Source organism: Diadema antillarum, unplaced genomic scaffold (genome assembly GCF_040938485.1).
Source record: "Diadema antillarum isolate AM-2024a unplaced genomic scaffold, OU_Dant_1.0 scf00000020, whole genome shotgun sequence".
In the NCBI taxonomy this organism is placed as follows: Eukaryota; Metazoa; Echinodermata; class Echinoidea; order Diadematoida; family Diadematidae; genus Diadema; species Diadema antillarum.
In genome coordinates this window covers 3,479,236-3,506,516 of record NW_027270909.1, presented here as the reverse complement: position 1 = coordinate 3,506,516, position 27,281 = coordinate 3,479,236, and the positions used below count along the sequence as shown (strand labels likewise).

General features: G+C 37.4%; 2 protein-coding genes across 2 annotated transcripts; one reads left to right on the top strand and one right to left on the bottom strand.

The window, feature by feature from the left end:
* Positions 1-399: 399 nt before the first annotated feature.
* Positions 400-11,599, bottom strand: LOC139729034 (uncharacterized). The gene is made up of 5 exons (XM_071639960.1): positions 11,319-11,599; positions 9,267-9,548; positions 4,996-5,043; positions 3,184-3,283; positions 400-1,286 (listed from the first exon to the last, which is right to left on the bottom strand). The coding sequence occupies exons 1-5, from the start codon at positions 11,512-11,514 to the stop codon at positions 647-649; spliced, it is 1,266 nt and encodes a 421-aa protein (XP_071496061.1). The 5' UTR covers positions 11,515-11,599; the 3' UTR covers positions 400-646.
* An 8,949-nt stretch (positions 11,600-20,548) lies between these two features.
* LOC139729723 (ganglioside-induced differentiation-associated protein 1-like) lies at positions 20,549-23,701 on the top strand. Its single transcript, XM_071640657.1, has 3 exons — positions 20,549-20,621; positions 22,790-22,996; positions 23,571-23,701. Exons 1-3 carry the CDS (start codon positions 20,549-20,551, stop codon positions 23,699-23,701), a joined length of 411 nt encoding a protein of 136 aa, XP_071496758.1.
* The last annotated feature ends 3,580 nt before the right edge of the window (positions 23,702-27,281 follow it).

Here is a 27,281-nt window from a genome sequence, read left to right as displayed (position 1 = left end):
GGGTCATTCGTGATGGCATCTTAAGCCATACATAAGACTGCCGGTGGAGTTTCTCAACCTCAAACAGCAACTTCGTGAGCGATTGCAAAATCTTCATAAGCCATTATATTTCGTTTGCTTTGTTAGTCCATCTGGTAAACTTCGTGATAAAGATTCATATCTTCGCGTAGCCATTGCGTGTGGTTCGAGAACCATCGCGTGACATTTTGTAGGCGTTGTTCATGCTTCGGCTGTTGACTGACTTTTGACCACGTTCGGGCCACAGTTTCGCACGAAATTGAAAGAAACCCCTACACGAATAGTCAACTTGTGTCAATTTCCCGACAGTGCGACGCCATAGCTGTAGGAAGATGTGTCTCGGGAAAGCGTGAAAAAAAAAAGTTTAAAACTATACGTAACTTTCTCTTGTTTACTGTTGTTCATTCATTTTTATTTTCTTACAGCAGAGAGAAGTGGAACATCGTTTTTTGTGTGTGTGTGTGTGTGTGTGTGCGCGTGTTTTGTAGCTCCCCTGGATATTTCATATTAACATCTGACGTAGATGTATGAGTGTACAGTGTATGTATTTACAAAGTGACAACAAATAGGGCCTAAGGGAGAGGGGAGAAAAAAAAAGGAAAAAAAAAACTCGGAACGACGAATGTCTCTAGATATACGTCATGTCGAAATAGTCCTTCCTCCTCTTATGACCAACGCGACGACTCCCATCAGTGCCAGGGCTATTTCTCTCTCCTTCATATAGTGTCTCGTCCATATCGGTATACGGTGAACATTCAGCACCTTCGTTATCGCCCCCATTATCGAGTGCGTATCTACAGCCACCCTCCTCCAGAACGTCGTACAAGTGTGGGGAGACAAGTCTCTCTTCGCTGTAGCAAGTACCCGCTCGTAGCATGGCGCACGTGTCGTCTTGCCTTTCAGTTGGACGGGCGGAACCCTCCCCTTTCGCGCGGATGCTTTTACCCGCGAAGGGTGTCATGTAGATCTGCTTCTGGTAGTGGTGCTGGAGCTGTGTGTACTCGGAGTCGTCGTCAATGGCGGAGGTTTGGAGAGCTGTGGTGTTACCGTTGCGTCGTGATGACAATGTGTGACTACGTGAGCTAAAAGAACTGGCGGCCGATGCTATGCCATTAGCTCTTCCCGTACGCGCTGGTAAGGTTGAGCTTCTGAGAGGAGAGTCAATCGTGGCATTAAGGTTGACTTCCGTCATGTGGGGAGTGAAGGTCGCTAGCTCGGAATCGGCGTGGTAGGAAGCCGTAAGAGCTACCGTACGCCGCCTTTTGCATCTGAGAGTGAAGTGGTAGAATGCAAGATCTTGTTACAATGTTTACCCTGTTTCTTATAAACCTCGGTCACATTACGTGAAACTTACGCATCAGTTTGCATGCTGCAGAAGTTTGAGCGCGCGCTCACACCACCAACAAAACTACACTTAAGTTTCGCGAGGAGTGAAAATCTTCCGAAATTCGTGGTGAAAATTTCGCGCTGGCAGTTCGCTGGTCACACTGCCCAATGTAATTCTCGAAATATACTACTTGATGTAGGCCTGCTTAGATAGGTAGTAAATCCATATTGCGTGTACAGAGACTCCAACCCTAAGCACCTTCTGATCTGGAGATTCTCCCGCCTGAAACCCCTAGCAAACGGGAGACTCCAACTTGATGTGCGCGAAGCGCATATCACGAGCGCAAAGTTCCTTGTGGCCGGGGTCCAGGGCCCGCTTGGGCCCTGGAAGCTCTGATAATTAGGGTTCTTGATGGTCTCTCGTGCTATCTAAGGCTTATTTATAAAACATACGAAGACAAAAAGTAAGAAATCATTTCAAACGGGAGACACAGTGCCAGGGCGGGAGAAATTAAATCTCAAGCGGGAGAACGGGAGATTTTGCAAAAGTGGGCTTTCGGCGGGAGATCTCCCCTCGAAAGCGGGAGAGTTGGAGTCTCTGCGTGTAGTTTCTCGTAGTGTGACCGCAACTATGTATCACATTCTAACAACGAATCAAATGATAATATAAGTTACAACGTATTTTGATTAATGCCTAATAAGATCATTATCATTTGATTTGTCGTTTATTCGTCCCATTTCGCTATGAGTTTGAGTTTGAGTTTGAGTTTATCTATAACAACAACATATGTACAGGAAAGTTTGAATACATGTTTATACATCAATATTAATACATACTACATGTAACAGTCTAAACGATCTAAACAAAACATATTGAATATAATCTATAATATAAAATTATAAATGATTATGTAATCTAAAACTATTAATCTAAAAAAAGAGCTACAATATGGCAATGTTGTACACAATGAGGTTGCTAAAAGAACCAAGAGGTAGCACAGGTGCTAGTAGGTGTTGGTCCTTTTAAACACGTCATCATCATCATCATCATCCGTGCAAATTTTGGATCCATACTATTTTGGTCCATTGCACGCACGCCGAGAGACCGGCACACTATAACGCAATAAAACTCTTGCGTTTGCAGCGTGTGTATGCGACAGCGCGCTAGTGTAAAGCGCTCATACAGTGAGCACTCTCTCGATCTCAGATTCTTTCTTGTTTCTAAATTAATAACACATCAAATGACGAGGATCTATTTTAGGCGTTATATAAAACAAATAAAACATGTTTTCATTCGTGCAATGGACAGAATATTTCATTCGGTGAAAGATGAAATCTTTGATCCATTCAACGAGGCGCAGCCGAGTTGAATGGATCATTTTGATTAATTTCTCATCTTTCACCGAATCAAACATTCTCTCCAATGCACTCATAAACATTCATTGTTTATATGATATAAAAAAACTACTTTTTATATATCAATCAATGCCGGGGAATATTTAGCTCTACCAGCAATATTGATAAATCCTGAGCTTTGAGGTTCTGACGTGAATGTAATAAAATGTTACGATTGTGGTAGATGGAACATGGTTTCTCGAAACGAAGAAGTAATTTCTCATCTCTATCATTTCGCGCTAACCTCACCCCAACGCCCTCTTCATTATAAAGGTATAATCATTATTCAGTGATTGTATATCAATTTACTTCTCCATTTAAGAGTGATACAAAATGTGATTCTATCGATAAAATATGCGGAAACGATGACATATTTTCAAGTTGATTTGAAGGCAATGGACGCAAGAGAGGAATGTGAACATCCGATCTACTGTAGATGAGTACCTTCTGACGATACAACACGTTGCGAGCACGTTGATAACAAGTATTAAGACTCCTCCTGCGGCAAAGTATACCACATAGTAGTGCCAGTCGAGAGATTGCTCTAGAGAGAACAAAAGAAAACAACATTATCAAAGATTAATATATATGATATATCCAACAAAAAGAAGTAACTCCCCTTATCAGATAAGCATAACTTTTTATCGACCCAAAAAAAAAAAAAAAAAACTAAATAAGCATGATATATGTGACCATGCACCACAAAGCAAACAAAAAGTCGCCAGACATGGATTTTCGGTTAAGGGCAGATTCTTAAAGAGCAGACTCTAAGCTTTAAAATGATGTGTAATTCAATTCAAATGGAATCCCCTAACCCACCTAAATACTGGAAAGAAAGCACACACTGTAATGGAAAAGTGTGAACTGAGAAAAGAGGCTCCTGAAGTACACAGTCTATTCAAGCGCTTAATCTTTACCAAGCCGTGCTAGCTGTGCCAGGAAAGGGACAAAACACGGGATGTAAACCACCGGAGCAACAACAATTAAGGGATTACCAGATTAAGCTGAAATTAAGCATGTTCTATTAGCACATTTTCCCCATGATTAATACTAACTTTCAAAGCAGTAGCATTATCCTCTCAAAAGTTATCAGACTTGAAAGTGAAGAGCGTGCAAAGGATTTCAAGACATGAAAAGCGGCCCCTAAGTCATACCTGATCATTCTATCTTCCCTCAAAAAGGGTTGTAGAAAAACTGCCAAAAACACACTTTCCCATTCATGTTAAGATACTAAACTGAAGAATAATGTTGAAGAAGGATAGCTCTTTCAGAAAATATGAAAAACCTCATATTTGTGTGTATAAGGGGGGGGGGGTCTGTGAAACTAGATTACGACAAATTCTTTTTCTATGTATGTATTTTTAAGTGTTGTTGTTTTATTTATCGTTTGAACTTCTAACGCTATAGATTTACAAAACCCATTCAGTTTATTGAAAGATAATACACATCATTATCAATACGTAAAAACGTATACGTATCAACACATGGGTGTAGACATAAGAGGTAGTAATGTCGTGGTTAAGTGAGCGCACTTAAAAGATTACTCAAGAAGTTAGTGATACAGTGTGCCTGTAAACATTGCCTAAATACAAACATGCCTGATAAATTTCGAACTCTGTGCTGTAACTTGTTTTAGACCTCCGAGATTACTTGTGACCCCCACCCCCCCCCCCCCCCCGATCCGCCACTGGATAGTTGATATTGATTGACATAGGGTGAGCTATCCAGGATGCGATGCATCTCAATAGCTTTGCCGGTATGTTGTCCACCATGCGGCTCTATCAATAGGCAGTGATGCTGCTACAAATTGCACTCTTTCCTAACTTCGACAATTTTAAAAGACAGCTTTGCAGTAACGTCAGCTGTTAGATATAGATGCGCATTGAATATTTACTCTGTTAGGCCATGGGGAAAAGAATGTCATTGTTTCATTACTGCTGGAACAACCCTTTCACGTTCAAGGATGCCTTTGGTTAATATGTTCGTTTACTGCGAGCTACATGTAAACACACTCGGACACATTGCACATGAAAAACACCCGTGCTTGATTATGTAAGAATTGAAAAAAAAAATAGTCAAGCATAAACCTGACGGTACTAAAACACACATCCATTCATTATGCTCATTTTCGGCTTTAGGTATTACTGAGCCTCAATTTGCATATTGATTTGGAGAACAACTCTTTTATTAGGGAGCCATGCAAAAAAAAATGACCCATCCTATACTGGAGACGTTCACCTCAGTACAGACACTTACCACTGGGCTCATCACTAGTACTGGCCCTCGAGATATTGGAGGAAGAGACTGCGGAAATATATGAAGATAAAGTGTATGACAATGATTACATACGTAAAACCAGAAGACATTTTTTAATGACCTAGTGGTGACCCTTTACATCTAAAGAGAAATTAAAAACCGAATATGAAATAGAGCCATTAAAAAAGCGTTCAATCATCACCTGCAAGATAATCAGGTTATAAATCTTAGATGGATATGATATGGCGTCGGTGGCGATTTAGGGAGACTCCGGTCTATAGCTGTTACAAATTTTACATTTTGATGCCTATTAAAAAAACAGAAAGAGCAATTTATTTCATTTTCTCTTTAAGAATATAACTTATACCCTTTGTTTATTTGAAGCAGTAAGAACTTTGACAGTCAAGCAAACATGAACAACATAATTATGTCGTAATATGATTATGGAATCGATAAACATAAGATTTTGTGACAACTTTCCCCACTGTTGGGCTAAGTTTTGACAGCACACGTGGTGCTTTGTTATACTTTAGAAAGTTTAATGCATAAATCTGTTAAACGCTAATCTAATAATGATATTAGGTGTTCATGAACAATGGTGTTCCTGTCTGTGAATGCATGCTCGTGCATGCTTATGTGTATGTGTGTGTGTGTCTGTGTGTGTGTGTCTGTCTGTCTGTCTGTCTGTCTGTCTGTGAGTGTACACTGTATTTGGAGGCTCGTGATACCATTATGAATTATCACAAGAATGTATGTTACTACAGACATTGTGGTGTAATGTACCACAAGCTCCACCAGCTTATGTCACTGCATGCGATAATGTAAATATCTGGCTGTGTACGCATCTATGTGATAATGTAATAATTGAATATCATGCAGTACCAGATGTTACCACACAAAACGCTGTGAGAATGTTCGATGGGTATTGTACCATAAGCTCATGTGGTAAAGAGAATAGTCAGCTGTGATATGTGTGTGGTATCCTATTTGGTACAAGATTTTATTAAAACTAGCACACACACACAAAAAAAAACCCCACAAGGATCGATATCGATGTAGGCCTACCACAGGACTGTTATTATTACAAAAATGTCCTGTGGTACCCCTGTTGCAATACCGCACTGCAGCACCACACTACACAGTACCACAAGAAAATACCACCGATGAAATTCCTGTAATTTTTTGTTTCTGTTTTTGGACTTGTACCACAGGACTACCACAGGACGATACCAGACATCAGCTAGTACCACACAGCAAAACCACAGAAAATACATTACAAACCATCACAGGAAAATACCACACGACATTCCAGTTGTTTGGACATAATATTACACAGGACTACCACAGGAGATTACCACTCAGCAGCACCACATAATTAGAGCCTTTTTTTTGTAAAAGCCCTCTCACAGTGACTGTACGATGCGAAGCATGTCCATCCGAGCGCTACAGCGCGCAACCCCACTCGGGCTCTCTTCACCATTCAGTGAGAGGGTCTTGACAAAAGGCTATACCACACAGCCACACAGGTGTTTATTTCACTTTTCTGGCATCTAACAATGTCACTTTATTTACCTCTACTCAGAAAGGCGGGGGGGGGGGGAATAAAAAGTCGAGGAAATGTGAACTTTTTACAGACAAAAAAAAAAAATCATTTTGTGGTATTCGTTATATCGTTTTCCATAGGTGGCGTCACAAATGCTGTGGTTTTCTAATCCAGCAGTAGCGGCACCGGAACTTGAACAATTCATCACTTGTGAACGGATCGTCCGATTTTCCTCAAGCTTTCAATGATGTGTCCAACTAACTTTGCTACATTCACTCGATCCACATTTCTCACTTCTTAAAGAAATTGTATTGTATTGGTTGAGGTAACGATACAGCTTATACCTTTTTGTGAAATACTTCGAAACTACTCCATGAAATGTTAACGAGCATGCGATTCTAAGAGGAATTCAAAGTTTATTTGATGAATATTGGTTTTCAAATTGCTGAGTTATGCAATAGCAAAGTAAAACAAAAAGCGATCCTGATAAAAGGTGGGTCCCACCTCTGATTGGTTTCATATCACTTTATTTAGGAAATCTCAGCCATCATCGAAAGACGTTGGAAACATGAAGCCCCATCTCAACCGAAACTGTACCATGATCCCTGGTCTCATTCCACTTTAAAACGAAATATGGGACTTGGTCGTCGACTCCCAATCTTCACAATCAGGATGTACCTAACTGTTAGTGTCCGGTGACGAACTAAGCTCTGAGCTTAGTTCCTTCATCGGACAATCTTGTCTCATCGGATCACGCCCGTCATGTCTGACACTGACCTAATAGTAGTCGACCAACACCAGTCGGATTCATAGGAATGTGCTCCGATACACTTCGTTGGGTAGCCGGATGCATGCTACAAACCTTGCTTCCGACGAGTGACCGATGAGAAAAAAATCTCTGTGGAATGGGAGTATAACCGGTTTCAAGCTGGATGGTAAGTGGGAATACAAAAAATCACAATGTGACCAGTTTTTATGCCCCCTCCTTTTTTTCTGTCATTATCATTAGGATTATGCTCACATCTTAATTTTAATTGGAACCAAGTAGATTGGGACCATTTACAAGGAACGGGCCAGGTTACCAGTTAAAACACCAGTCATAGCCCAGGGTTTTCACATACTTCGCACAGATGTGCTTATTTGTTTCGGATGCAGATTATTTTGTGTTTGTGTATGTAAATGAGTTTATGAGATTACCCAGATAATATGAGAGACAAAGTTTGAGAGTGAGCAGATGACACCCAGTCTCCCAGGAGTTTATAGGGTGAGGAGCATGGGACATTGCCTGCTGTATTTCTGTGGTACTGTGTTATATTGTGGTACTGATCCTGGTAATTTCCGCGATAATTACAACACTTTTTTTTGTAAGGGACGTTGCAACATTGGCAACTTCAACAAAAGTAAAAGGTGTATTGTTGATCAAAAATTGTACTGACGTTGGTCCAACGTCGATCTTTTTACTGGACCAATGGCCAAGTCGTTGGGCCAATATCAGGATTCTAACAATAGGCCAACTACAACATTCGTTATAGGTATTGAACCAATGTGTATTACCTCTATTTGGGGAAAAAGGTCAGACAGTGGCCCTATGTTGGACCACCGTTATAGTTCACCTACTATAGGACTATGACCGTGCCACCCACTGCAAACACTTGCCCAACTTGGGATAGCCAACCAGTATCCTCCGTGAATCAGTGATAATATTAGCTTACCAGAACTTGCCGACTATTGCTCACATTGTCCAAACGTAGGAAAACGAACCAATATTCACCGTAAAACAGTGACTAAATTTAAACTATGACCCAATGTTGAGCCAACGTTAGTTCATCAACTACAAGACTACAGTACTACGTTGCCAACCAATGGCAACGTTGGCCTAACATAGAGTAGCCACCCAATATCCACCGTAAATCACTGACAAAAGTAAGACAATGGCCCAACGTTGTGCCAACGTTAGTTTATCGACTACGACCTTGCAGACTATTGCCTACGTTAGCTCAATGTACGATAATCAAAAAAAATATCCACCGTGAATCACTGGCAAAAGTAAAATAATGACCCAACGTTGTTTCATAGAGTTCACCGATTACAACCTTGCCGAACACTACCAATGTTGGCCCAACGCAGGATAGCCAACCAGAACCAAGTATCCAACGTCCATCAGTGGCGACCATAAAGATATTCGCCAAACGCTGATCTAACGCCAGCTTACCGATTGCGGCCGTGTCGACTTGTGCCAAATTTGCTCCAACGGAAGATTGTTACTTGGCTCTTTGATTGGAGATGTACGGGTTTGATGAAATCAAACCATATCAAATATTTCTAAATTTTAATCAGAGAGGTGAAAACAGTTTCTTTGTATTTTTACACCTAATTTCTTTTAATATAGGATGTGGAAGGCATGATCACATTTCCAAAGCAGAGATGGTAGATTATGCTTTGATCATGTTGATGTGGTAGAGCTAGTAACGCCGACTCTTGTTCAGATATTGAGAAGATGATTATGTTACAACTTACCAGTGTAAGAACTACATAGATCCAGACTCCCCTTAAATGGCATGGTGTGACTTAACTGACTTTGCAATATATACTTCATGATATTTGTAGATATACGCTGTATCTGTTAATAATCAAAGCAAAATTACAAATACAAATGACTGATGCAGAGCGGGAACGTTCCTTCTTGTTTTTTGTCATCATAACAACACCTTTTTATAGCCAAACTTACCTATGTAGGCCAAGACCTTCCCCCATCCTCCGCACCAACGCTCGTTATCCCCTGGACAAGGTATCCCACAGTTGTCTGATATATTCAGCCGATGACTGTCATCAAAACACTTAAATTCATATCCACACGTACAGTACGTCCCGTTAGAGATTCCAGCAAAGAGATATCCGCTTTCCCCGCAAAGCGTCGTGCAGTTATCGGAGGTTAGGCTTTCCTGACTGAAATTGAACCGGTAATCGTTCCTCACGCATTCCTCTTTACAGCAACCGATGAAGAAACCATCTGCAATAATAAATGGAGATGTCTTCATCAACTTTTCTTTTCGTCATTTCCATTTCATTTTATTGTACCAACTCACTTTAAAAAACAAAGTCATATAGATGTGTGCGGCAGAGAATCAGCGTCACTACTTTAAGTAAACGAGCTAAAATTTCCTCCTACTCTTTTTCGTGGGAAAATACTCTTAGATTCTTTGCAGAAGTCAATGTGCATTTGAAGCATTAGGTGTGCGTTCTGGAAAGAGTCTTTCACTAACTGGCATCACAAAATGAATGAATACTACTGTGATAAGTTTGTTACTTTATTTACTCATGTATTAACTATTACTTCTTTTATTTGTATGCTATCTATTTCTAAATCTTTGGATTAGTATTTACGCTTCCGTTCCGATATGCTCTCAAGATTCCAAACAACTAATTGTAATATTGTTTAATATTGTAATATTAAATATACATATGATTATATAATTTTGATATTGTTTGGGGCTTCACTGCAAAGTAAAAATATTGATCGCATTCATGAATTACAGAAACGTGGTATTCGTCTGATAACCAATTCCTCATATTTAGCTCTCAGCAAACCATTATTTCTTAACCATGCTGAAGATGAAATTTTACCTGTTCAAAAATGTATTTCTCTTGAAAGTGTGATCACTATGTTGATATTTAAAGTTTTTAACAATATTCTTCCTGAAGCATTTCACAATCGCTTCACTCCGAATTGTTCAATTCCTAACCACAACACTAGGAGTGCTCAGAATATTCACACACCACTGAATCAGAAACTCAATCTTTCATTTTTTTTCCCCTTTACAATGGCCCTATTTTCTGGAATACAGTTCTTCCATCAGTCAAGAGTAGTAAGACTTTAAGTCAATTTGAAAGGCTTTATAAAAATGTATTTCTGATGAAATGTACCTGAAACTATATGTATAGAAGTATTGGTTTCCGCCTCTGCCTTTTTCTTCTCCTTTGATTGTATTATCCACCCTTGTATAAGTGTGTTTGAGTATTGCTCAGTTGAAATGTAATGATTGTTTGTAGAGGATCATTCCCTAAAGGTCTCTTGTGTCCCCAATTGATTTTTGTAAATGTCTTGAAATGGAAATAAATGAGTAAATAAATTACATGCATGAATGAAAAGAATTAAAAAAGACACTAGAAAAACGTCCAAAACATCGGTTTGTTCATGACATATCATCAAAATCGATTGTGCTTGTGTTCCGCCTGGCATTTGACTTTGTACGTGTAAATTTGTCACTTTAGTTTTCTATTCTGCTTTCGTACATTTGACTACCTTTGGTTACTAAACATTATACCTAAATAAAATCCGGTAAAAAAAGAGAGAGAAAAAAAACATTTGGAAATCTGAGTTTTGCAATTACTGATTAACTAATTGCCTTACATCTACGTAAATAAGCAATGACCTGGTAAGCGTTTTCGTAGTAGCTATTACAAAAGAAATCATGGACACATACTCTGATAAGACGCCTGTTCGGAGATCCGGTACGGGTTTGAATCCTGCCCGCGTATGTATGCCCATGATTTCATTTGTCATGGCTACTACTAAAACACTGATCAATTCAGTGCTTATTTTCGTCGATATAAAAGGCAATTTGTTAATCAGTTGCAACAGAAACAACTCGACGGAAGAATTTCATGAGTTTGGATGGATCTGAATTTGATCTACTGTTTCTCCCTTCTCTTAATAATGATCGATGTATGAATGTTACAACTAATCATTTTGCCGTTAAATGGAAACCTATATACTCACATGTGGACGATGCGAGATCGTCACTGCAGACTTGCGACGGAGTTACTCTTCCACTGTGGAAAGTGTATATAAACAACAATATACTCGTGACACGGAGGCAGAATTCAGCCATGGTATATTTGAATATAATGCCATAAAGCAACGCTCCGAGTTCAACTCTGCGTACCTCACGTAATCTGTGAATGCTATTAAGCATCGAATAGTAGAACTTCTCAATGCAGGTCACTCTCTCGTTTGGTCGATATAAAAGAATCAAGCAATGTCTTCAGGGCTACAAAGGACTGAGGCAAACATTGACCGATCGCATACGATGAGCAAATAACTTTATCTACACTGGATAATCATGGTGCTTTCCCGAAACAACTTTCTCATTAATAAGTGCAGCAGTTTTTATTAGAGACCTTGCGTGAAAGCGCATGCACACGCCCCAGTTGCTCCTTGAAGTTCCAGTTTCGAAAGGTCGCCTATACAGAATGCATATACTAGTATATATACACATGTTATTATTATCATTATTATTACTATCATTATTATTGCTATTATTATTATTATCATAGGTTTTCCCATCCACTTTTGTCGTTCAATTTCAAAGATTTATTATTCAGATTCGTCCCGAGAAGCACGTGGAACGCAAATCCTAATTTCAATTTCGTCAATTGTCATTGTAATTCGTTTTTCGTCAAACATTTTCGAAGACATAGCATTCAGAATCGTCAGTTGTCATTCAAATTCGTCCCTCCCGCTGATGGATCGCAGAATGTGAAGATCAAATTCGTTTTTGTTCACACAATTTCATGAATTTTTCATTTAAATTAGTCAGATGTTGTCGATCCTTTATTTTGATGGTGAACCAGCTTTAAGCCGACATATTTTTACTTTCTCTCGTAAATTGTATCGTTACACATTATTCCCTAACCATTTGCTTAGACAATACACACGAAAAACATGACTGCCACCCAAAATTGATTGAAGGATAAACGACAGTCAAAAGTCATAACCCAGGACAGTATGTCAGTGTCACATTTTGAAATTTAACTCGTTATGTTCAGGTTTTTGCATCATAAGGCATGAAGCAAACTTTAAATCTTGTACCCTGGAAAGCAGCAAAGTCATGTTATCTATTCTTTGACATTAAACAGGCGACGATTCTACACTTAAATTTTGTCTTTTAAACATGTTTGCCTAGAAATCGTTTGTCAGTGTTTTCGTTTGCGAGACGGTATGTCTATTTGTATCAGTGTGTACTCGGATTGCTTGTGTGTGAGTCTGTATCTGTGTTTCTGTGTGTGTGTGTGTGGGGGGCAACTGTGTGTATGTTAACTCCAGAATGTAAAATGTGAACGGTTACAGACAAAAAAAAAAATACATGAATGACCGGAAAATCACACCGTATAGAGATATGAGACGAATATGAATGAAAATTTAACGAAAATGATTGACATAAGACGAAATCGATCCTGCTGTTTTGAGTGCTGCGAGTGAGACTGACGAATTTGAAATGTAAATGACGAAAATGTATGCCAAATGACTAAATTGAATGGACTTTATTTGAAAATGAACGACGAAAGACGAATTTGAAAGTAAGATTGGCCTATTCCCGACATCTTGCGACGAAATTGAAGTAAAAATTTGTGAAATTGAATGAAAAAAGTTTAAAAATGAATGGGAAAACCTATATTATTATTATTATTATTATTATTATTATTATTATTATTATTATTATTATGCTTTCCTTTTCGTGTGTGCGTGTGGATTTGTTCATATGCGTATTCTGTGTTTACAAATCTGTTTAGATTTGTGTCTTTCTTTAGTTTTTCTCCGAAACTGAAAATTGACAAGGGAGGATGATTGCAGAATGCCGTTATTTTGGATATCTGGTTAATCGTTTTCACTTCGCTTAAACATCCAAGATTCATCTGTAATGAAGATAGGATATTTATTCATGATTTATGATGAAAATTCATTTGTTCATGCGCACTTTAATCTATAATGTATGTTGGAAGTATATCCTTTTATACCCACCACACTTAATGTACACATAGGGATAGCATGGCAGACTACCACATAATGTCAGCGTGTTCTTGTATCTAGAAGGCAGTGTTGCACTGAATACCCTCATTAGTCTGAATAAGCATCTCTTTCTAATAGGTTGTCGGGGGAGGATCTATATGTGATACCTTCCATTTCAACAAACTTTTATTGTAAACGTAGTTTCAGGCATCCCAAATGATATTAAGCATGTAAGTATCACTGAAAAGTTCAAAACATCCTAAAAACTTATCTGTTCAAAAGGTATAGCATAATGATTGTTAGACGCAGCTCTATGCAGCATTTTATTGTTTCTTTAATTCTTTTTTTTCTTTCTCTGTCTAAAGTGCATAGAGACCTTTTCAAAGGTATTATGCGCTGGATAAGAACGGTAATAATAATAGTGATAATGATAATAATAATGATAATAATAACAATGATAATAATAATAACAATAATAATAATGATAATAATAGTAATAACTTTAGTGAGCATGCACGAAAGTAAGGAACTGGGCAAAACGACTAACTTTCGCTGCATATCTTGGCGGTGACAAATTAGATGCAAATCTGAAAAGGAAGCAGACTACTATTGTCATTCGTTCATTTCTTAGACACTTATTAGGTTGGTTGGGTAACTACCAGAATACATTGCAATATTGCCTATACTGTTGTCACTGTTCATGGAAAATATTGCATCACAAATTGAAGACAAGTCACGTTTTTGTGGCTCTATGATAACACGAACAATTACCTCCCAATATAATTTAAATTTTCATTAAGATTGTTCCTCGTGTGCTCAGAGTTAATGCCCTAAGTTGGTGCCTATCATATTATTCATGGATTTGGAACACCAAGCAAACGGGAGGGAGAAGATTTTACTGAAATTCATGCCGTCGTCGCAAGTAGGGCTAATTGCAAACGCGGTAGTGTTAATGTGGGGCAAAGTATGATGTGTATAGGCCTATGTATGTAAAATAGACAGGCATCTTATCTAAGTTGCTCTATCAACCGAAGCCTGTCAGAACTCAATGTTCACTGTACCTTTCAAAATCATGAAACACAATCTGTTTTCAAAACCATTTTCCTGTCGATCAGCACTATAATACAGCTGTGAAAGGGACTTGAATAGAAACTGTCTGCCTCATGCTGCTTTAACAACTTGCTCATCAATTATCATTAAAGAACTTCCTTAAAGGTCATCCTTAATGCGTAGACATTACAGATATATTCAATATATAAGATGACGTTTTTCAGTTCGTGCATTGCAGATCGCCTCTATGTAGGCCTACGGTGTGGTACGCTCTTTTGTGGCAAAAGAAAACCGAGGGACTGTAGCTTTATGTGCAGACAGAACAAAGACATGTTCTGCCAAACGAAGAGGCTTTAGCAAATTCACTTTCGGTAGGATAGATCCACAATGAATCAGCGTAGAGTAAGATACTTTGAAAGATGAATGACGAGCATGTACTTTGCGAAGTTCTCCAGTATATCTACCAATAACAAACTCTTGATCTCATATATACAGTGTTCTCATCGAGCTGTGGAGAAAGTTCAATGGGCCATGATCTCATGAATGGTATGCTGCCCTCTATCGTATGAATGAATGAATAAATAAATGAATAAATAAATAGATAAATAAGTAAATAAATAAATAAATAAATAAATAAATAAGAAAATAAACAAATATATACATGTATAAATACATAAACATATGACAAATTATAATATGTATAATGGTGTAGTCATCTTATTTTTAGTAATCAAAAAACACACAAACAAGAACATGTTAGCATGGTTACCATGTCCACGATCCCATCTTGACACATGACAGGTAATGACGCACGTTCATTGATACTAACAGTGAACAAAGTATGATATTGTAATGTATACAACAAACTGCGTACGTATATTTGTTATTAAGAACCTTCATAATGAATTGATTTTGCCCTGTTTTGGTGCGAACTGAAGAACTGAGGTCTAAGGAAAGACAACAGGATAAAGTACAATTTTATTTCCATTTACGACTAATTGCAAGGAATGTCCAAGTTCCGTCACTCATCTCGAGTCTCTCTTTCTCCCTTTTATTACGTCTCTTCAGCAGCTGCAGCAGCATGCCTGTCATATTTCTCTCTCTTTTTTTTCTTCCTGCTATGCTTTCTTTCTCCGAATATATCACCTTCTCTTTCGTCAAATGAAAATGCCAGCATCACTTTCCGTGCTATTTTGTAACTTTGAATAGATTGGGCAGGAGGGATCTGTTTCATAATCGTAATCAAACAACAGCGCATCAATCCTGCAAGCGCGAGTATACACTTATACAAACTGCAGATCCTACCCTATCCTCGGGTCCATTTGACGTATGTGTCATAGTGACCAATAAGTCTCTGTAATGCAGTTTCATCCACCCATTCATTCATTCATTCATTCATTCATTCATTCATTCATTCATTCATTCATTCGGCATTCATTCACTCATTTTTCCGTTTCCAACAGAACCATAAATGTTTTACAGAAATTGAATACATAAATTTCATCACAATACAAAATAAAGGCTAAGTTTAAAACATTTTTTAAGTATAGGGAAACGCTGGAAATGGGGAGAAATACTCAAAAGCAGTGCTTGTAGGATGCATCCCCCCCCCCTCACGTGATACAACAAATATTATATGATTGATTGACTGATATTCATAAAAAGTGGAAAAAGCAAAAGAAACTAAGACATGGAGACCTATAACAAACCTAACTAACCCGAAACAAACACCCCGAACAAATCCCTGCACTACTTAAGTCGCTCTCATGCCGGAAGTTTACCCGAAGTCATAATTTGATTTTGCTGAAAAGACCACCTGCTTTATAATGGATGTATTATAGTGAAATTTGCCAAATGACTTTCTCGTTTTACATGTGCTACCCGCAAAACTTGTCAAATGTGTACAGAGTTCACAGAATTATTACCTATGGACAGGAAATAAGCGTTGAGAACATATGGTCAATAATATGACGATATCATAGTGTCACAAGTCATGTAATATAATCAACTTGTCTATCAAATACTATATCAGTATGGATGTTATCCCTGTAATTCCCTCTCATAATTTTGTCCGCTTAATTATCGGAAAGTTTATGAAGGGTGCATTCTTTTAATATTTTTTTTTTCTGTCGCGATGGCGTACTATCCAATTTTATTCTCTGTCCACTGAGGCCTATGGTCAAGAAAAAACGTTCTTATTTGATCATACCTGACATGCACATTCTTTTGAAGACATTATCCCCAGACATTCATATCTATCTAGTGGATGATGATAGCAATAATTAACAGCAATCGTAAGATTGGTTTTGTAGATGAGAACACAAGTTTCATACTTACTCACTCGATTCTTGTCCTTCTTGATTAATGATTTAGCCCGTTGAGGACGAGTCCCGAGTCATTAGGAGGGGGCACTGTGGCATAGTGGATACGACTCCTGACGTCAAATATCCCGAGTTCCAATCCTGTCGAGTTCCAATCCTGTCAAGTACCTCCGTCCTTTGACAAAACGTTTTTGCCCGCCTTGTCCCTCTCGACCAGGGTGTATAAATATATCTGGAAACGCTGGATATAGTGCCAGGGCCATCTAGTAGCATCATCACTGAAGTGGCTTCACTGGATTGAGAAGACCACGTCAATATTATCATTCAAAGAAGAGCATGCACAAATATCATAATGAAGCAGCGATCATTGTGCAAAATGGATGCATGGTATGGTACAATGTACTTCTTTAATTCGTTTTTTTTTTTATATTCATGATATCATTTTTTTTTTTGTATAATGTGTCTCCTTGTGTGTCTATACATATATGTATTCATAATATCATATATATATATATGATTATACATGCATACATACATATCAAAATATTTAATAGGTATGAGCATGGACCCTAGGGTCCATGGTATGTGTAAGTGGCAAGTGGTGAGTATGTGTGAGAGTGAGAGAGATAGAGAGAGTTCGTGTATAGGTGTCTAGATAATTTGAAAACGTAACTGAAAATGATAGCACTTAACCCCAAACTGAACCCTGATTTCTTAGTTTGTATGTATGCTTGAATATCCATAATATTCCTGCCTTCAATACCTTTCGTGTGTACAATACTCTTGTAACGAGCCTATTTACCACGTTCAACCTTTGGACTTTAAGACAGGGCGTTCACCCGCTTATACTGCATGAGGTAGGGCCTACACTTGAAAATACGTGTTGGAGAAGAGTTGCGTGGAATGAGAAAGCGATTTTCTTGTTTAACCCAAAGAGGGCGGAGTATGGTTGAATTACATTAACACGTGTAATTACATTATTATTATTATTATTAGTAGTAGTAGTAGTAGTAGTAGTAGTAGTAGGAGTAGTAGTAATAGTAGTCGCAGTTAGTCGCTATCATTACTATTGTTTTTATTATCACCAGTATTACTTAAGTTATCCTAATGATACCATCTCTATCACATTGTCAATATTGCCTTTATCATTGTTATTCATTTCACTATCTATCTACTTTTACCAGCAGTGGGTGAATGCTTGTTGATTACCACGGAATGAACATCAAGGATCGGCTTTACTTTTATTTTTAACTTTCTTCAACCAGGAAAGCCTGATGGCAGATCATAATTATAATTCGTCTTTTTTATGCTTGATGACAATCGGTTTCATGTCTCATCCTCAAAATGACGAACGGAACAGGTTGACTGAATGTCAGTGTTCTCTCTGACCATATTTTTCTTTCTCCTTTTTTACTCTCTGCATATAAGATTATCCCTCTTTGCCACGTCCATGGCCCGAATGACGCAGCTGATTTTGTTGGGTAAACTTTTCTTTGTATGTTCTTGTTGATATACGACTCGGGGCCACTGCATAGCCTATTGAGGAGATATTAGTCCATATCTTATCGTTTCTGGTCACTTCAGTGCACGCACATATCGAAGTTCAGACGCTGAAGCAGGAAGGCACCAAGTTTGAACGCTGGACAGACCGGAATAAGAAACCAGCATGTCGTCAATTCCACTGCTCTACCACTCGGAACGTTCGAGCTGCTCACAAAGAGTGAGTATGCGCTGTAATAAATTTTTTTTCACCCTTGTTTACCCTAACTATTCATTTCCATTCCTCACCCACATGTCTCATTTACTCTTTATAGTTGTGCTATATCATCATTTCATTATGTCATAACGTGTGCTTTAAGTGGCGTCTCGAGGGACAATGATATCAACACTGCCTCGGAGAAAAGCAGTCTATATCTGAAGGGTTTGTTTGCAAAAACCGATAAGTCCATTTTTGAAAATTTTGAAGTACGATCTCTGTCATAAAGTACAAAATAATACCTTTTAAATGATATATTGGTCACTACATATAAAGGTATATTTTTGAAGTTATGGTCAAAAGAAGCAAAATTTTTCTTATTATTCTCTTTATTTTTCTTGACCTTTAATCGCAAATATCTCCATTTGGCAAATATGGACTTATCGGTTTTTGCAAACAAACTCTTCATTATTCTGTTTTATAATATGCATGTACGAATAAAATCAGAAGAAACCAGATAACATATAAGGCACTTCAATAGAAGTTTTCACAGCTATCGCATCAAGCCAAAGGTCTCCTTTTGTGCTCAGGAAGCCGTATGAAGAGCTTAATCCACGTCTGTTTCATACATCGAATAACATTGAATGATTTTTTTTTTTCACCAAATTGCGTAATGTCGGGGTGCAAATTAATATAGGTTTTTCCATCCATTTGCGCACTTTTGTCATTCAATTTCAAAGATTTATTATTCAATTTCGTCCCGAGAAGCACGAGTGGAACCCAAATCCTAACTTCAATTTCGTTAGTTGTCATTGTAATACGTTTTTCGTCAAACATTTTCGAAGACATAACATTCAAAATCTCAATTGTCATTCAAATTCATCCCACCCGCTGACGGGTCGCAGAATGTGAAGATCAAATTCGTTTTTGTTCACACAAATTCATGAATTTTTCATTCAAATTAGCCAGATGTTGTCGTATGCGAGACGGTACGTCTGTTTGTATCAGTGTGTACTCGGATTGCTTGTGTGTGTGTCTGTATCTGTGGTTCTATGTGTGTGTGTGTGTGTGTGTGTGTGGAGGGGGGGGGGACACGTGTGTATGCTAACTCCTAAATGTAAAATGCGAACGGTTACAGAAAAAAAATACATGAATGACTGTTAGATCATATGAGACGAATATGAATGAAAATTTAACGAAAATGGTTGACAAAAGACGAAATCGATCCTGCTGTTTTGAGTGCTGCGAGTGAGACTGACTAAATTGAATGGACTTTATTTGAAAATAAACGACGAAAGACGAATTTGAAAGTAAGATTGGCCTATTCCCGACATCCCGTGACGAAATTGAAGTAAAAATTTTTGAAATTGAATGAAAAAAGCTTGAAAATGAATGGGAAAACCTATAATAAAAGTAGTTACTATGCCGTACGTTGCACTGGCTTTATAGAACTCCAACACTGCATGATAGATTGTATTGGAATATGATATGTTGTCTGCAACGGCCGAACTGTTTGCATCGCTATTGTTTCAAGGGTAAGTATACGGGCCACTCCTCTATGCAAGAAAAAAAAAAAAAACCAAAGTCTAAGCATGACGTAGGGCCTTTAACACGTACAGGCATGCACGTACACAGAAGTAACAATAATGATGCTATTATAGTTGCCTTTTTTTTAAGTAACGCTGTGTTAGGTAAATAGGCCTGCATGTGTCATATCGGACTTTGAAAGTATGAACCACTCATTTATAATCAAATCTGTCTACCATGATTCGATTATAACAACCTCATTTCGTGTTCCCCTTGAGCGGTCATTATAGACAGGCAGACAATTATATATATATATATATATATATATATATATATATATATATGTATATATATATATATATGTATATATATATATATATATATATATGTATATATATATATATATATAAATATATATATATATATATATTAACGTTAATATAGCATCTCTTCTTTATTAAAGAAAATGTTTGGTAATACCCGCATCTTAAATGTTATTTTTGATACAGTGCAGGCTCGCATTGGCAGAAAGAGGAATCGAGTACAAAGAACATGTTCTCACCTTGTTTGGGGATCAACATGACCCGGAATTTCTCCGTGTCAATCCAAAAGGTCAAGTTCCCACCATGGAACACAAGGGGAATTACTTCCGGGACTCAAAAGACATCATCGCATACGTCGACACACTTCCGTCTGACAGTAATCATAACTTAATTGGATTCCAAAAAGTAGCTATGACACCAATATCGTTAACAAACTTTTTGTTCATTTCTGAAGTACTGAAATCTATTTTTCATGTATGCATCTCTTATCTTTTATGAATTTATGTGTCTGTTATCTTATTAACTTATTTAGCTATTCATTCGTTGATGTACTTCAGAACTTGTGCCTGTATCAGGATGAACTCAGCAGCATTAACGCCTTCCTGTCAAGATCTTGAAATTACGTAAAATGCAAAATTGCTAGCCGATATACACATTGCCTTTATCGACATATTAAGCGCTGATTACTTTGTGTTTCAGGACTAGCCATGATTAAAAGAAAAAAAAATGGAAGGCGTATAAACTCTGATGAGAATCAAAACATGTGATTCTGAACGCTATACAATGTATAAGACAAGCGTAAATTATGTATACCTGCTACAAGGGAGCAGAACACATCATTGCCTATATCTTGTGGAAGTTCGGAAGTTTAATGGGTATAACGCTTGCCTAGCAATCATGAGTTCGGAGTTTCGAGTCCCACCCGAGTTTGTATAGCCATGTTCTTTTTTTTTTTTTCTCGCTCAAATACTGAATAATCGATGTTATATCGATGAAGGGCACTCTGTCAATCATTTGCTATGAAAACAACTCGACGCAAGAATCATCAATTTGAGTAAAAGAGCAAAATTGCTGGGAATTCGATTATTATTATATCTAGATTTCTATGAAAATGACGGCAAGTTAGTAATAAGAAAGCATTTGCATCAGATTAGAGTACTCTTTCAAATGAAATAGTTAAGTAAAATTGGAGGTAGTAAGGACGTAATAAAAGGTATTTTCATAAAAATTATTCATCATTCTTTTAGCTAATTTCAATTGGCACTTATATTGACACTTGACATTGCTTGAATCTTGCTCACCGATCCCTATGGCCTTCTGTATGAGTGGAAATGACTGCAGTATCTTCCATGTTTTCGAGTTAGATAAAAATACAGGTCAATTTAGCATTTGCAAGGGGACTATCAAATCGATCCTGATGAAAAGTTCAGCAAGATTAAGAACTGAATATTTTAATGATTATGAAACTTTTCTGAACCAAGTCTTTACGACATATTTTGTATTCATTCCATTTTCTTTGTGTCATCTTAAATCATCCTCGAAGTTTAATTTTCAAATTGAGTCGCACGAAATATCAATTCTTATCACGAATTATTTGAAAAAATACAAATTCACGTGTCAAGAGATCGTAAATTTGCATTTATAGACTACTTGCAATTAATTTTGGGAATGTACAATTGATTGTAACTTTTGGGCAAAGCACCTACGATACCGAGGTCGTATATCTTTAGGCAACGATAATGTGTATAATTCATTTCTTCTTTCTTACATTGGTTATGATTTCCTACCTATGAAACTGAAGAGCCGAAGCTGAACTTCGAAGACAATGCTCAGAAAGCTGCGGAGGTGCTTCGCTTTTCGAAACTTCTCGACGCCCTCAACGTTCCATCTTTGACTTACGGAGCCATGATATGAAACAATACCTAACAAACTCCCTGGCACCAACGACAATCAACAAGCAGAGTTTCTTTGGTGTGTTTGACACGTTTGGGTACAAAAAACAACTTCTTCATCAATGACGAATTCTTATTTACATAGACCCGCTTTCAATATACTGCAGTGGCCAAAATTAACCTTATAGCTTCGAATACTAACACAGGATCTTTGGCAATAGCCATTCTTTTGGTGTCTTTCCAAATCATGAATTTCTTATAATTTTGCTCATCACTGTAATGTTTTCCCTCATCAATGATATGATGATGTTCTTTACATTGGAAGGTAATCTGGGGTTTGCTGTTGATGTGACGCGGTCTTTCGTTCTACTCTTATTATCATCTTTGTCGTTGACATTATGATTAATATTTTTACTATTTTATAACCAATATCACTATCATCATTATTGTCGTTATCTTTATTTTTGTTATTGTTATTATCGTTATCATTATTGTCATCACCATCATTATTATGATGATACGTATTATTAGTCGAAGTATTGCTGCCTTGCCCTTTCAATGTAGCAGCTCTTCAGATTTCTTAACTGTTTTTATAAAGGTAATGGTCTTGTCTATACGTTTAATGTTTAAGTGTTATTTGTATTGTTCACAGAGGGAGCAAAGAAATACATTGCTCGTCTTCAAACGATCGCTGCCGAGAACCCTGACGTGGCCGATGCTGCCAACGCTATCATAGCAAGATACGGCCACGGACCAGACTTAATCGACAACGAACAGGTGCTCGTCAAGTCCATCGACGATTGCGATGCAGCTCTGGCCGAGGTCGAGAAAGAACTGGGGAAGCAGAAAGCCGAAGCTGGTTAGATTTGATCCTAATCATTTAATCTGATCGAATTTCATGTTTCATACTTATGGTTTAATGACATTTTCTCCTGCAGCAATGGCCCCCATGAAATATCTGCGCACTAAGCCAAACATAAATTCTACCCACAAACATAACCCTAACTTTAATCCTAATGCTCATATTATCAAACTGAAACTAAAACCCTATAAATCCTAACCCTAAGTTCCTATGAGAAAATAAGACTGTCGAAGGAGCAAATGCTGTGTTACCGAAGGGTATATCGTTTTAATTTTCTGAGGGTAAAACCAAAGTTTGAGATATTTTGTCTTCATATGCTTTTTTTCTTCCCTAGATGAAAGTGACTATGTAAACATCTTCCTTGTTCTTTGAAAGACGTGCAGATTCTACCATTGAGTTACGCAGTATTTACGCAATCATTGGTAGCGATGACTATCCACTTATTAATCCTTTTGAATGCACTCATAACATTGTTGACAAACAACATTGACCATGTTGTCACCTTGATGATAGTTCTGACGTGATGTTGCTTTTAGTGGTAAATGTTTCTCTGTCATTCTTCCGTTGCTAGGAGACAAGGAGTACTGGTTGTGCGGCGAGCGATTCACCACTGCTGACCTTTATCTTTCTATTCTCCTCCATCGTCTCACCTTTGTGGGTCTGGCGGAGAGACTATTCATTGGAAAGCGCCCTCTAGTCTGAGATTACTATCAGAGGGTTCTCCGTCGCCCATCTTTCAGAGAAAAGTGTCTCCATGGCAACGAAGTGAAGTATTGGGTGCCCAGCGGCCAAGCTTGATACTTATAATGGAAGAAATTAAAGAAGGGATGGCACCTCCGTAGCAAAACTCCAACGAAAATCAGTAAATTTGTGATTACCACTGAAGTAGATAACTTTTTCCATGGAATGTGTATTGGTTACCACGTAGTGGCAGGGTACGTGTACAAATGTACTGGGAAGTATACATTGTATGCCTAAATGAAATTGCAGTTGTATAACATGAAAGATCTATATCCTGAACCATTTGATAGTGTCATGTTCGTCAGTTGTCAGTATCAACAATACTGAAATAATTCACTGGCAATAAAGTTCGAGTGTTCGGTATTCTCAGATTAGAAAGCCTAAAGAACGAACGTTGTACTATCATCTACTAACGGAATCAATAAATCTTACCTATAATATGTACAATGTGCTCAAATTTAACAAGGTTTGATTGCCGGCTGCGTGTATCTATTGAGAAGATTACGAAGACGACGACGACAACGAAGAAAAAGAAAAAGAAGAAGGAAGATATAGGAAGAAAAATCATATGAAGATCTGTTTATGCAGGGAAGTTTGTTTCACTTGATATTGTTCTAAATGTATAGCAAAATCCATTCAAAATCATGGCATTGTACGTAGAGAAACACTGTCCATGAAAACCATGCGTTTGATGCTGTCAAACGTTCCATCTCCTTTTGGACAGACATTAGCGATATCTGGCACCCATTTTCTTTTCTTTTTTTTATTATAGATAAGACTGACATGAGAAGGAAATCTTACGTTTGACTTTATTTTGATATGTACGTTTTGCTTCAATCGTGAGCGCTTCGAATGAAGTGTCATCCCGTGAATATGTTCGTTCTATTGAAGAGGTCGATGAAAGAGAATGCACAGTTTCATCTAAGTTGCGTTATCAATCGAAGCCTGTCAGAACACAATGTTCACTGTGCCTTTCAAAATCATGAAACACAATCTGCTTTCAAAACTGACATGTATTGCGGTCTTTCAGCACTACTAGTTGTGAAAGGGACTTATTATAGAACTGCCTGTCCTGTGCGCAACATGCTCATTAATAATTCTAAAGCCTTCTTAAAGGCCATCCTTACATCACAAATACATTCAATATATAAGGTGATGCTTTTCATATCCTCCAATATTAGAGCAGATTGCCCTTAGGTAGGTTTACTATGTGGTACACTTTCTTGAGGCAACGATAATGATTTAGCACTACTCCAACACGAAAACACGAAAACAGGGACTGTGCAGACAGCAGAAAAAAAAAGTTTTACTCCCTAACAAGGATGATTTACTAAATACATACACCCTTTCGGTAGGATAGATCCAAATTAGGAAAATGAATCGGCATAGCATAAGATAATTTTAGAGATGAATTATGAGCATAATCAGTGCGAAGTTCTTAAGTACATCTACCGGCAAGATCTTGATCTGAGATAGTATTCTGTTCTCTTTGAGCGATGGCGAAAGCTCAATTAGCCATGATCTCAGGAATGATGTGCTGCCCTCTGTGGTATGAATAAGTGAATGAATGAATAAATGAATAAATAAACCTACGGCATATATATATATATATATATATATATATATATAAACATGTTGAGAATTCACGTATCGGCTCCACGAAGAAATGAAGAAATAAACTGGTAATGCATATTTGGCCGATAAACAATGAGTTTATTCGAAAATTTGAGTCCAATAAAGTAATTCTTTATTGGCCAAGAGTGCATTACCAGTTTATTTTTCATATATGTATATGAATATATATACATATATACATATATATATATATATATATATATATCATATAAAATCATGACATTTTCAGTAATAAAACAAAAACAAAAACCGGAACAACATACCATACCATGCCCAAGGTCCTTTTCTGGACACATGACAGGTAATGACGCACTTTAATTGATTCTGACAGTGAGCAAGTAATAATATTGTAATAGAGGGCCTACACAACAAATTGCATAATTATGTATAATACTTGCAACTGAGAACCTTGATAATGAATTGACTTTGCCCTGTTTTGGTGCGAACTGAAAAACTGAGGTCTGAGGAAAGACAAGAGGATATTGTACAATTTTATTTCCATTTATGAATAATTGCAAGGAATGTCCAAGTTCCGTCACTCATCTCGAGTCTCTCTTTCTCCCTTTTATTACGTCTCTTCAGCGGCTGCAGCAGCATGCCTTTCATATTTCTCTCTTTTTTTTCTTCCTGCATTGCTTATTTTACCTTCTCTTTCTCCAAATGAAAATGCTAACAACTCTTTGTAAACTTAGATAGATTTGGCAGGAGGGGTCTGTTTTATATAATCAAATAACCGTGCATCAATCCTGCTAAGCGTCAGTATACACATTCAAAGTGTAGATCCTACGCTATCCTCGGGTCACTTGTTATTGTCCAAAACAAATTTAGCCTTTCAAGTCTGTTTGACGTATGTGTCATAGTCACCAATAAGCATAATTCTGTAATGCAGTTTCATTCATTCATTCATTCATTCATTCATTCATTCATTCATTCATTCATTCATTTTTACATTTCCAACAGAAACATAGATATTTTACAGAAATTGAATACATTATTTTTTATCATAATATGAAATAAAGGATAAGTATGCAAAATATTTTAAGTATAGGAAAATGCTGGAAATGGGGAGGAATGCTAAAAGCAGTGCTTGTAGGGTGCATTCGCCCGCACGTAATGCGACAAATCTTATATGATTGATTGACTGATATACATAAAAAGTGGAAAAAGCAAAAGAAACTAAGACATGGAGTCCTATAACAAACCTAACTAACCCGAAACAAACACCCCGAACAAATCCCATGCACTACTTAAGTCGCTGTCATGCCGGAAGTTTACCCGAAGTCATAATTTGATTTTGCTTAAAAGACCACCTGCTTTTTAATATTACGGATGTATTATAGTGAAATTTGCTTAGTGACATTCTCGTTTAAGACATGTGCTACCCGCAGAACTTGTTAACCCTTTTGATAAGTCAAATGTGCACTGAGTTCACAAACATAATTCTGTATTACCTATGGACAGGAAATAAGCGTTGAGAATATAGGGTCAATATGACGATATCACAGTGTCACATGTGATATATAATCAACATGTCTATCAAAGACTATATCAGTATAGATATTATCCCTTTAATTCCCTCTCATAATTTTGTCCCCTTAATTCTCGGAAAATGTATGAAGGGTACATTCTTTTAATATTTCTTTTTTTTTTCTGCCACGATCGCGTACTATCCAATTTTATTCTATGTCCAATGAGGCCTTTTGGTCAAGAAAATACGTTTTTATTTGCTCATATCTGACATGCCAATTCTTTTGAAGACTTTTTGCGCAGACATTCATATCTATCGAGTGGATTATAAAAGCAATAATTAACAGCAATCGTAAGATTGGCTTTGTAGATGAGAACACAAGTTTCATACTTACACACTCGAATCATGTCCTTCTTGATTAATTTAGCCCATTGAGGA

Bases quoted from the DNA above. Each gene is read 5' to 3' on its own strand.
- LOC139729034 (XM_071639960.1), bottom strand. From the start codon at position 11,514: ATGCTTAATAGCATTCACAGATTACGTGAGGTACGCAGAGTTGAACTC. The intron at 9,549-11,318 runs GTGAGTATATAG...TTATTATTGCAG, and splicing joins CGATCTCGCATCGTCCACAT to ATGGTTTCTTCATCGGTTGC. The intron at 5,044-9,266 runs GTAAGTTTGGCT...ATATTTCCGCAG, and splicing joins GAAGGTCTTGGCCTACATAG to TCTCTTCCTCCAATATCTCG.
- LOC139729723 (XM_071640657.1), top strand. From the start codon at position 20,549: ATGGAACACAAGGGGAATTACTTCCGGGACTCAAAAGACATCATCGCA. The intron at 20,622-22,789 runs GTAATCATAACT...TATTGTTCACAG, and splicing joins CGACACACTTCCGTCTGACA to AGGGAGCAAAGAAATACATT. The intron at 22,997-23,570 runs GTTAGATTTGAT...TTCCGTTGCTAG, and splicing joins GAAGCAGAAAGCCGAAGCTG to GAGACAAGGAGTACTGGTTG.